This window comes from Apteryx mantelli, chromosome 12, assembly GCF_036417845.1.
Source record: "Apteryx mantelli isolate bAptMan1 chromosome 12, bAptMan1.hap1, whole genome shotgun sequence".
NCBI classification, from domain to species: domain Eukaryota; kingdom Metazoa; phylum Chordata; class Aves; order Apterygiformes; family Apterygidae; genus Apteryx; species Apteryx mantelli.
Window position 1 is genome coordinate 23,535,434 of NC_089989.1, and position 12,852 is coordinate 23,548,285.

Consider the following 12,852-nt stretch of genomic DNA (forward strand, 5'->3'; position numbering starts at 1 on the left):
AAGCAGGAAGACGAGCAAGACCTGCACGCACAAACCTTACACAAAGAAACAACCGAGAGAAAGTTGGAAAAACCTGACGCTTCCCTGGTCTTCTTACAACTACAAAAGCCATAAATAGAACCAGTCTTGGAAGCGGAGGCAGTTCTCCCCTGACGTGCCCGTGCGGTTACCCTTGAGATCCTGCCCGTTTCCCGCAGCTCAGCAGGGAGCGAGGGCGCAGCCGCGGCTCCGTGTCTGCCCCGCCGTGGGGCTTGGCACCGCCGCGCTCCCGCTTCACGCGCACCCGAACTGCGGAGCACCTTGCCGGCCCCCAAAGCTGAGAGACGTTCGAGCAAAGCGCCCCGAGTCTCGCAGCCGCTTGCAGCTCCCTAGCGCTAACGCGGCCAAGCCGAATTTCTGACATCGGGCTGACAATAAATCACCCCGTGAACCCGCAGCGTTAACTATTCCACGTGCAACAGCAAGCACTTCAGCACGCGGCACGGAAAGCCTGTGTGTACAGCCATGGTATCCAAACTGAGAAGTACTAAAAAGAGGTCTGAACTGCCAGGGCACCAATTCTTCATCCAGGTTTGTTCCGCGTGAGTTCAGGCCCTCAGAAACAAGATGCTCTCAAAAGTAACCAACCTGAAAGAAAAACTCTGAGGCATATACCTAACTTGCTGAAAAATGTGAATGCTGGTCAGCCAAACTCTCTGAATTTGCCTGAATGTTAACAAAAAGAAGGGTATTAAAAAAAAGTCTTAAATAGCTAATGCCTTAAATCCAATCTCAGCTGCTTTTGTTTAAGCAGTTTCTTGGGGGGAAAGGGGAGAAGGGAAAAAGAGAAAAAGGGTCTGCAAAGCAGAATGATTCATGCAGGAAAACCTAAATACTAGTTTCACAATATATATTTTTTTTAGGTGCTCATGAATCAAAAGCTTTACAGCTCCGCTCCCTTTGTAAGCCTGAGCCTACAAGGTTGCATCTGAACAACTAACCAAGACTTGCACCAGTCCATCCATCCTTTAGCAAACCAAGGCATTTGCCTAAAGCTGAACATTTAAGCTGTGGAGGGATTCACATTCAAACCAATTAAGACAGCAGTACATCACCTTCACACCCTCATGCAAACTTCAAGCAAGCGGAACAGTGTTCCCCACTCGGCTGTGCGGGGCTGTTGCCATCGACGTGTCTTCTCCTGGATATCTCCACCTTGCTGCCCACGGCGGCTGCAGGCTCCGTTTCCTTGCACGCGGTATTGAAGAAATGGGGGAAGGGGGTGTTTTTTGGCCAGCGTGGCAAGGAAGGATGGGACGTGACCGCAGTCAGGAGGGCAATTTCTGCTCTGACGTAGCTGTCTTCGTGCCATGGCAGAGTTTGCCTGCAGTCTGGATCCAAACACGGATCCTGTCTCCTGGCGGTTTTCTCGATTTGACACGGTACTCAGCAGTCTGCATTTTCACGTAACCTAACACCTGGATACAGCTGGGCTGGAAACAGCCATTTGTCACATCTGTCATCTCTTTTGTGGACAATTTTCAGCTTTGGCCCCCGGAAACTCCCGTTGCGACTCCAACGCAATGAAACCGCTGCTGGACACGTACGATTAATCCGCATGAGGCTGCGTATCTGGTAGAGAACGAGCGCAGCCCTGCCATGGCTTCCTAATACCCTTTCCAGACGGGGAGATCTCAGTATCTTTTCATTTTAATTGTCCCCAAACTCCGTCGGAAAGAAGGTACGTTCAGATTTAAGCAGCAGGCCAGCACTGTGACAGTAAATGCCAGCCTTACGCTCTCTCCTGCGGTGCTGACGATGCCAAATCCGAATCCCTAACTGAACCACAAGAAAACATAAGCCAGAGAGTTCATAACCAGACTCGAGCCTTCAGGTGCAGCCACTGAACGTTAAGGCGCAGGCGAACCCTCGCTGCTGGCCGTGCCCTGCGTGGCCCCAGGCCTGCGAGGTTGTGCGCCGGAGCGGATGCCCAAGCCGCACCAAACGCCCGGGAGCAATTCACGCTGCAGCCGGAGTCTCTCCTTCGGCTCGGCCCAGCCTCTGCAGCCCCAGAACTTTATAGAAAGCTTTAAAAAGTGGGTGACACATACAAGCCTTATAGAGATTTTTTTTTTTCCCTCCACAGTGATGTGATTGGGTGCTGATATATATATATATTTTTAATCACCAGGCCCAACATCTTCAAGTTTTAAAATAATTGACATTTTAGGTCAGAAATTAGTTTGAAAGACACTGAAGAATGGAGAACTAGTGTCCCTAATTCACATCTCCCCAACTTCTTCCATGTTGCGTACAGGTAACAAAATAAAACCTTTAAATATAACTTTTAAATGCAGCACATACCTTAAAAACGAATCATGCGATCTTTCCACCGCAGCCTCCAGCCTTCTCCTTTCGCCTGCGGCTGCTGTGCCTGTCCCTACAGGCGGCCAGGCTGCGGCTCTCGCGGCCCCGCGCAGGAGATTCCCGCGGGGCCGATAACCCAAATCTCGCGGCCGCCGATAACCCAAAGGCCCCCGCGCACTGCCCTGCTCCGGCGGCGGGCCGAGCCCGGCTCCGTCGCTGCCGCAGGCTGGAGGCACCGGCCCTTCCCGCGGGTCCCGGCAGCCGCTCCTGTCCACCGCCGCTGCCGCCGCCGGACGTCAGGGTTCAGAAGCGCTCGGAGGCGAAGGCCGTTTCTCGACTTCTCCACCTGGCACGCCGAGCGAGCGCGTCGCGGGGCCGTACAACCACCACTACCTTTCCTGTTTCTTCTTATTCTTGGCACGAAGTACTTTGAACCATTTCCAACTGAGGTTAAAAGCATTTAAGAGTCTGTTTGCGTAGTATTTTTTTTAAAGCAACCTCTAGTTGTAACACACGCTCCCCCCCCCCACGCACACAGAAAATATCCAAACTACTTCTCGTTTAATACCTGTCCTCATGTTCCTGAGGAACAGCTTCTGAGTAAGACTTTTTTCTTTGCATTTTACCTATTGCTTCATTTCTCAATTTTCAACTTGAATTTGAATTTTGAAGTTACACCAAGTGTCTTCAGTCACATGTGGGGAAAAAAAATCTGAACTAGAAAAAGTAATTTATATTATATCTACATCTTGATTCCCAGGCCAAGGAAGGAAACACTGCTTGCAAAATACTAGTGCTTTTACATTACAAAAATATAATTAGACTTTCAATTAAACTTCAATAATTTTACTCACGGGAGTTTGTTAGCACAAGACAACACACTGAACTCCCAAGGGTTCTCACTAAAATCCTTTGCACTAAGCTTCACCATTTCTGCAGCTACAGAAAGGGGGAAAATGATTATTTCAAAGTAACAGAACCCAAATTCTGCAAACACATCCAATAGAAGCTTTCCTTAGTAGCTGGTCCCGGGGAACAGAAAGGATTTACTCGCATGACTGACGTTACCTGTGCGCACAAGCATGTGTTTGCAGGACTGGGGTACACGAGCTGCGGCTCACGTTCAAGACGTACGGAATGATAAATTGCTTCAGCAATAGGACTCTTCACTTTTTTGAATAGTGGCATCTCCCAAAAAAGAGAGCTTTCAGATTTAATTAAATTTTACTATTTTATTTGTGAAAAAACTACAAGCAGAATTCATAAATAGACATTTCTATTTAAAGCAGGAAAATGATAAAGTGGCTTCTAATAACAGTCGTGCACATGCCAGTAACAGGAATATATTAACATCTTTTATTTGCTAGACAAAGAGCAGTGTCCAATATAAATTTCCCGAAAACATTTAAGACCTGTGAATTTCTGACCAGTTCACAAAACCACCATTGACACTTTAGCATGAAGATTAAAACAAACCTAACAGGACTGTCAGCTCTAAAGACTTTACAGAGCGGAAAAACTTTCAAAAGCGTTATACAAGCTGTCTTTCTGGGCAAATGAAAAATATAGCTCGTATAATACATTAACATAAAAATCCACAAGATAAGATTATGTTTTGACATACTTAAACAAGCATTCTATATTTGTCTCCAACAAACAAAGCTAAGGAAATAATGTAACCATCTTTACACAGTAAATTAAGGTTACAAGTCATACACAAGAACAGAACTGCTTGCGCATTAAAAACTGTTCAGCTCCATTGTCATACTCTAAATGTTGGCTCTTAAAACCATTCGGTTACATACAAGCAAAGGTTATTATATAGTCAGCAATTAATAAATTTTCAATAATTTAAGTTTATGGTAGAGCTTAAAAAAGTAGACTGAGAATGATCTTGATAAGGCAGGTGAAAACATCTCAGTGGAAATAAACTCACAGAAGCTACTGCCAAATTTTAGATCTGTCCAATTCGAAACAAGCAAAGTGTTCCAATCAAAATAAATAGCCTGTTTGTGTAAAATGCTTTTATTTTTCCTTTGCATAACTATGTCAAACTGAGCAAGTCAGGCAAGCTGTGTTGGTGTCTGTGTGTGTCTGTGTGTGTGTGTCTGTGTAAAAGTTGAAACTTAGCAAACATTAACACTGTGCTTTACTTACCTGCTTTCTGTGCCACTGAATACCAAGAATCTGGTCCTTCCTCTAAACTAGTGTTTTTGTTCTTTTTATTTATTTAAACATGCTCCCCCAAAATAGCAGGATAACCTAAGGATGCAGAGTGAGAAGGGAATTCCATTTCCAGACACATGCCTTGGGGGCGTCAAGTTCAGAAATTAAGTGTAAAAGTAAACACTATCCTTCAAGTCCACAACACAACAGCTAAGAATGAGGCCCGGTAAGTTCAATGCTTAGCCAGCAATTTCTATTAAATGCAGAATTCCAGGTCACTTGTTCCAAAAAAATTTTCCCACTTATTTACAGTAAGCTATTTTATCAAGGAGGCACACCCAAAAAACAGATTTTACTGACTTAATCAGCAGCCTATGAGTAGCTGGTTACTGTGTTAAAGTTTTTTCAACTAATCTACAGGTCCATTCACTTTTTAAAAAGCAATTTCCTGGTACACACAATGCTTTTTTTTTTTTTTTTCCCTCACAATTTCCCAGATTCAACACAGAATGCAAGCACGTGGTTGACTTTAAGCACCACAGTTAGTCCCACCGAAGCCAGAGGGACTGGCCACGCGCTTACATGCTTTGCTGGATCACGGCCAAAATGCACGCAAGCCTAATTGATAATGGATCATTTATAAAGCAGTGCAAAATATACAAGTTCAGGGGCATCTTCAAAAATCTCTCTTAAAAAAATTATTCCAATACATTTCAGTAAAATAAATAAATATGGCTGACCAGTTTACCCTCCCTGAGACCCTTAAAGGAACAGTAAAAACTGGAAAAGGAATGTCTTTGCAATATCCCACTAATGTTAAAATGTGGATTGAGAAATTCATAGTATTTAAAACTATGTATAATAAATTGTCATGATGCTCATAGGAAGCATCTGGTTTCCTTTGGTTCTTTAATAAATACTTTAAAAACGCTTAAAAAGGTAAAGACAGCCTATACTGTGAATATAAGCAGAATTAAATCGGGGTGCCCATGCTAACGTATTCAGAAGAAAACCACAGCTGCAAAAGCATTGCCACTGCACGTACCTTCGAGCAGAAGTCGTAATGGGTTAATCACAGATTTCTGTCACCAGCGTGAAAAGAACCTACGTCTGCTACTCAAAACCACACAGATTTTAAAAGAAATTTTAAATCAGTTGCCTCCACAAAGAGAAATTTTTCTTGCTAAGCAAATAATCAAATAATTCACAATATAACAAGCTGGCAAAAAGTTGCCAGTAAGTGGCCCTCTTTTGTCATACCCGAAAGTTATGTATTTGATGTCAAATAAAGTCGCAGTCTCTGTGCCTGAAATTACTGCAAAGCACCCTGGGGCCACTAAATAAGGACGAAAAGCCAAAAGAGGTTATTAAAAAAAGAAAAAGGAAAGTTTGTTTCACCTCTTCAGACTAGTGTTTTAGCAGGATAATGCATGGAAGGTAAACTGTAAAGCAACACTAACAGGCCAGGAAAAGCAAAACAAAACAAAAACAAACCAGTCTGAACAGCCTTAGAGCAAGAATGAAGGAGATACTGGTCATGAGTACGGGTTGCACTTGTTGCTTACTTGCCAGCATGAAAGCTTTTCACAACTTTTGTTTCCACAGCAGGGTATCCAGAAGTGTCCAAACGCTGACAAGCCTAATGCCATCGCTGGATGATAAACTGTTCAGGAATCGCTCTCGGAATACAGATCGAATTCAAACAAAAAACGTTATCCCAACAGCAGGGAAAATGCACGAAATTCATCGACCTAAGAATACCGCGCTCCTGTGGGATTGGCTATGCAAGACCCGGCAACGGCCGCATTACCAACGCGTACGGTAACCCGCGGCAGTCTGAAGCCAGCCTCATGCCGAGCACTTACACTCCGATCGGACCAGGACCTGCAAACTGCCACTCGGAGTTACCCTACTGGAAATACAAGCTATCTGGAGCAATCTTCTAACCTCAGGTCCCAATGCGGAAAATTCAGAACTATCTGTCCAGTACATTTTTGCTATTAATTAGAGAAGAAATGGGGAAGGAACAAGAGAGAGAATGGGTCCCATCTAGGTTCAAACCTTCAGGAACGCACTTTTCACCTAAGACCAGTTCCGTTTCAGTTTCAGTACTTTCACAGAAGGGGACTGTCCCAGATCTTTAACTGTTCAATATTTTTTTCACTTCACAGTGTTTCAAGCACCAGCGTTTCCATGTATTGGTTTCAAATAACCCTTTATATATATTTATTTATATATATATTTATATATAATTTATATCAAAACTGATAGTACACAGTATAACTGGAAGAAGAACTGAACTTAAAAAGGATATGTTGAAAGAGGATGGAGTTTGTGAATGCAATAAATAAAGCCCCCTTCCCTTCCCACCCACTCCCTACCCCAAAACAAAAAGTTGTAATGTTCATGGAAAATTGTGCACAGCAGATATTATAAAAAAGTAGATTCAGGAGCACATCCAATTATAAATGATTGTTAGGAAAATCATATAAAACAATGGAATACATAAAAGTGTCAAGAGTAATCGTTAGGGTGAGAAATTCCTTGGTGGCCAGATGCCCATGGCAAGCAGAAATTATCCTGGCTGCATCAGTAAGAGGTCGATGTCCAAGAAAGTGTGTGTTCAAGCACAGAAGAGGCTCTCCAGGATTTGAACAGCATGGGCAGGTGGAGTGTTTGAATTTCATACCCTGATTCATAGTTTCCACAACTCCATGTGCAATTTTTCAGAAAGATTCGTCGTTGACTGCCGACATGTCCCCCTTTGGCGTGGAGGAGCGGGACGAGCCCTTGTCTGTGCTCTCAGAGCCAGAGCTGCTCTGATTCTGTTGTTCTGATCCTGCACTGGAGGTCACTGTAGAAGACGACGTGGACGAGGAGCGAGTCTTTTCTTTAAAGTCTGTGATAATTACTGTGACATTTCCCACTGTGACTGCCAGCTGCTGTGCAGTACTTCTGTCCACATTTTTCAGTCTGGGTCTAGAAGAAATTAAAAAAAACATTTAAAAGAAAGGAAAAGTTTATTATTAAAAAAAAAAAAATTCAACAACAAACTCAGTGACTTGTCCTCCACTCGCCTGCACAGACAGCAATAAATCAGGAAGAGAATACAGGTAGCAGCAAATGCTGCATAGCACAGTGCAAAGGACGAAGGTTTGACCTTCTGCTCCCCGCAACAGCACAGTCTGCGAGGGCTGCAGCAGCATGCTCAGTCCCAGAGGAAAGACCTGTCTTGCAGAGCTCTGCGACGAGCGCTGGGCTCTAGGCTGTTATCTTTAATCCAGCTCAGCCAAAAAGGACACTACAACAGAGCCATGCGGACAGGAGCCAGAGAGCACTAAGGATCTCCTCCCCACGGGGCAGATGAAAGAATTCTGCTATCTAAATTCTCCATCTCATCATGTGCCCTGATGTTATGAGACAAGGCTGTGACTCTGCAATACAAAACCACATGAAAGCATTTGAACATGGCTCTTTCATTCCCATATTGGAACTCTGCAGCTGCAAACAACACAGGCACTGGGACAGCTTGGCTTCTCTTTCAACTGCTTCGAGTTTATACAAATCAGATGCCCAATCAGCCCATGTATAAAATTGCTCAAAATGCTCCCTCTGGAACAAGGCTATTGTAAACAAAACCCAGAACGTACAATGATACTTCTTGCAGCTAGCTCTTTCAGTCAGGAGAAAAGACAGGGAAGAATACCCTGGTATTTATAGCTCAGGATTATCTCTGTAATTTGCATGCTGTGCTATCATTCAATTAGCAATGCAGCTAATAAGGGTCTAGACTCGAGGAAGCTGACATTCATGCGCATTTCAGGGTTTGGTCCAAAGCTCTGACACAACAAAGTTATTTTAAAGGCAAACTTTAAAGGCAAGTACTGCAAATACCTGGGCTGTTCCTCTACCAACAAATTTCAAGTCAGCTGCAGTGACTGCTGCAATTTACAGCTTTTGCTCCTAATTAAGGGTCAGACTTAAGAAGAGGAATATTCCCCAAAGGGAAATTACAAAGGAGAGTCTTCGTACATCAGTGAGAAGTAGCTTGCTGAGAACTAACTTATTTGAAGAGACAGAGGGAAGGATAGGATAACTCTGGGATCAAGCTCTAGCTTTTAAATCACTCTTGTCTTTTCTCTTCTGTGTACACTGCATAATACAACCTTAAAGAGGAGGAAATTAAGCTGACTTCATATATGCTATAGTTAACCAAGTGATATTTTAGAACTAGACAGAATAGAAGAAAATATTAATGAACAACTATATTTTTGCAAAGCTTCCTTAATAAAAATTATGAAGGAATTACTACACCAAAAATAGTATTTTTGCATCTAACCTAGGAGGCAGGCTCAGGTTTTAAAAAGTACAATGGGAAAAGTCTTTCTAATAGGTAGAAAATATAATTAAAATATTATTGTGCTGGGGTAACTATCACTAAAACCTCTGACTTGAAATGGCCCCATCGTTTACTGACTAACCTTTTCAAAACAGAAGTTGTGCTTAGTAAATTCCAGCATTAGTGAGACATACACCCACGTGTGTGCGTTGTACATACGCACTTGCAAGAGTTAGCAATTTTAACACATAACCACGGGCATCACCTTGTTTGCGGGTAACGAGAAAGGCCAACTAGCTCAGCAAATTCACACGGTTTCATCAGCTCTCAGACATTGCCTCGGCAGATTAAGACCGCCCCAAAGAATCGGCAGCAAACAGCAGTAAACATGCCAGGAAGCGTAGTGAGCGTATGTATTTTCCTCCTTAAGCTTCAAGTTCCTCTAGGAAACCCAGTTCTTCCTGTAATTTGCTGGGGTCATTTGTTTTCTCTCGTACTCAGTAACAGTCAAAAAATGCTGGCCCAGATACTGGAAGCGACCTTATTGCCTGCATCTTTCTCCAGCGTTGAACCTGCACTTCTGCTATTGCTTGTCAGAAGCCATCACTCATAGTCACACATTGTAAAAAAATGAGATGACATTCAACAGAGTTCACATGGCCCAGGCTGCATTAAACTCTGCCTGGAAAAGCTGCTGCTACTGAGACCCTTTGAAAGAAACCATGCACAAGTGCATGAATGAAACTTTCTATGCCTCTTCAAGCATAATGAAAAAGTAACATGGAAAAACTGGAGAGAAGCAAAGCGAAGAGGTACAGGATTTCTGAACAGTCCTGCTCACAGATTTTTTTTCCAAGGTCAGTTTTAGAATTGAACCTTCTAATCATATCTGAAGGAGGTTTTAGGTGGCCTCCCCAGTGCAACAGAGCAGATTAAGTACAGACGGAAACCTCAAGACAATCTCTCTAGCACATGCACACAACTTTTTCTCTCTACAGAAAGCAAACAGATTGGCCCATTTACATATTTTGCAAAATTAAACACTCTGATGCTTCATGTCCTCTTTTCTAGCTGAAAAGGTTTGTGGCCAAACAAGAGAAGTGTTTCCAAAAAAAGAGATGCAATTTCTATATAGCTCACATAGGCAGAGTGCACAGCTGAATTCTGCCTCTTGTAGCTTTATAACTTAAACAATATGACTACTTTGGCCCAGGATTTGTTAATTTAGGAAATAAAGCACAAAGCATCACTTAAAGAACAAGCATGGAATATCAGTACAGGTGAGATTAGGACTCTCTCCATAGCTAGCTACTCATTTGAAAATATCTATTCAACCAACCATTTCAAACCTAGACAAATACGAAACCACCATTCATATTTTTTTGCTAATGCCAAGATACTAACAAATTTGTTCAGTCTTTTAATTCCAGAATACTCAAGAGAATCATCTTAATAACTACAGTGCATGATTTTTAAGGGGGGGTGGTGGGGGAGAAGTAAAGTAACCTTACATTCACTGCTACTGAATGTAAGGGAATGAAGTTAAGAATTTGATAAGAACCATTATAATCGCTGGTTCATTTTGATTTTTTTTTTTTTTTTGCACACTGTGTTTTGCAATCAAAAACTTTATTACCCAATTCACACATGATTCTTTCAGCAAAGAAACTAAAACTGAGTGGCTAATATGACAAATATTTTCAGTGCCTGAATCTGCCCTCACCAGATGAGTGTTTGAGTGCTTACGCATGGAGGAAGTTCAAAACCACTCATGGTCTCGTCATGCTGACGGACAGACCTCAGTGTTCTGTCCCCGTCGGTCCACCAGGGAGGACGGGGGAAGTGTCTGCTGTTTAACACAACTCTCAGATATTGAGAACTTAACTTCTGATGATAAAGTTACCTTGAAGTGTGATTTGAGTCGCTGGTCTTTGTTGTAGTATTCCCAGACTGTATGCTGTTTGCTTCGCTAGGAGGATCTTTCACAATATCTGACTTTGGTCTGTAAGAGTTGGAGGGGAGAGGGAAGATGATGATGTTAGATTAACTGCACTTAATCAACACACAGTACTACTTAAATCACTCCACATTTAATAGAGTATCCTTGAAACTTACTTAGTCTTCTTGTTAGTGTTCTTCTTCGTAACACTTGGACTAATTTCTTTTTCTTTGTCAGGCTTTTCTTTGTCTTGTTTTTCCACTTTCTCCTTCTTCTCCTTCTTAGGTGGTGGTGGGGTTGCATATTGTTGGGCAACTTGTTGTGCCACCAGCTGAGAGTTTATTCTAGGTTTTCTATAATGAGAATGGAAGAAAAAAAATCCACAATCAATTTTTATACAGCAAAAACGACTTTGCAAAAAGCACTGTGAAGATCTATTTCAGCAACCAGGGAAGAATGCTTTACTTAAAAGAACCAAATGATGCCCTTATTTAATATCAGGTATTACTATTGCTACCAAACAAATGTGAAATTTTCAAACTAAGAACTACTCCAAATTGACATTTCATCAGTTTTTAGCCTCTTCTAATATTCTTAAGTCACATAATGCTCCCTTTTTCCATCCATTTCATAAAATCACAGCCCAAAGTTTTGGGAGAACACTGAAAAGCAGCGTTCAAGAAGTTGCCAACCATACAACACAGCTATGCTTTAAGAGGTAACAATAAAAATAAGTTTGCTGATAAAAATCAGTCTCCTTCATATCTTTCAATTTAATTTTTCAAATGAGTTCTTGTTCCCTGAAGCAGCGAACTTAGCACAGATAACAAAGAACAACAGAAGGTAACTGAGATTACTTTGTCCCAAAGACCGAGATTGAAATTCACTGCAAAGAAAATAAAAAACAAACAGGCATTCACTATTCCATTAGGAGGAAAGGCTGTGCCAGCCTCTGACACGCTGTCTTCACACAATTGTCTACCATCTCCGAACAGTGCTCAGTAATTTATACAATGTATATTCAGTTAGACCGAAAAAGAGGCAAAAGAGAGTCAGGCTCTTCCAAAACACGACGAGAGTCTCAAAAGCCCTGCTTACTGGAGGTGCTGGAGAACGTGCCTGCCGGGCCGTGGCGTAAAAGAAAAAGAGCGGCTATTCCTATCTACAGCAAGTGGCAACACAAGGTAAATTGAGACACAGTGACCGGTTTCTGCTACGACCGGTGGCAGCGGACTTGAGTCTGAGTGAATTAACAAAGTTCAAAGGGCAGCGCAGGTGATAAGTGATTTCTAGGAATAAAACTCAGAGGCTGGAGCAAAAAAGAAAAAGGGGGGACAAAATACACAAGAAAAACTCTGTCTTTCAAAGAGTTTTCATTTCAAATTGTGATTTATACAAAAAGCATACCTTGGCATATAACCAATAATTTGGTCCCTGTATAGTGTCACAGAAATTTATACCCTAGTGTCTTCTGCTTGCCTCATCCAACCTTGTATCTCCTCTTAGCTCAACAACTTGAGATCTCTCGCTCTGGCCTGGCACGATGAGGGCGTTTATACTGTGAATGCTCTTGACCACTTGTGACTGATTCAACCCCTTCACGTGCCAGAGAGATCTAGGCTCCCCACGTCCACGCAGCTTAGGAGGAGAAGCAAACTAGGTTTTCAGCCCTCTTAGTCCTCAGTCATGAGCTAAATACTAATTGCAACACTTGATCACACTTGTCCATACCTGTTATATTGGCTATAAATACAATTCCAATTTTCTGCATAGGTTAGACCATAACAGGTTGTTAATGAAAGCCTTTTATACACAGTATGCAACTGTTGTCTTAAAACGACACCTGGCACATAGAAATCCAAGGACTAGAGCTCTACCTTTGCACAAAGGTCTTGAGTTCATCTCTCTTCACAGAGTCGACACATAATTTACGCTAAGAGCAGTCCTGCCTCTCAGGTACCTGCCCAGGATCCGAAGAACGGCTGCCTGCCCAGCCCTTCGGAAAGCCAGCTCTTGGGCCCCGGTCAGCCGTACCGAATACCAACCCCAAGCGGTTACAGAT

General features: G+C 42.5%; 1 protein-coding gene across 1 annotated transcript in view; it reads right to left on the reverse strand.

Annotated features, from left to right (window-relative positions):
* Positions 1–3,564: 3,564 nt before the first annotated feature.
* Positions 3,565–12,852, reverse strand: part of RYBP (RING1 and YY1 binding protein) — a 49,167-nt gene continuing 39,879 nt past the window's right edge. Inside the window, exons 3-5 of the mRNA XM_067303495.1 lie at positions 10,967–11,143; positions 10,755–10,853; positions 3,565–7,491 (exon numbers count right to left, since the gene is read on the reverse strand). Coding sequence (XP_067159596.1) covers positions 7,239–7,491; positions 10,755–10,853; positions 10,967–11,143 — 529 coding nt within the window. The 3' untranslated portion in view covers positions 3,565–7,238. The remainder of the gene's footprint in view (positions 7,492–10,754; positions 10,854–10,966; positions 11,144–12,852) is intronic.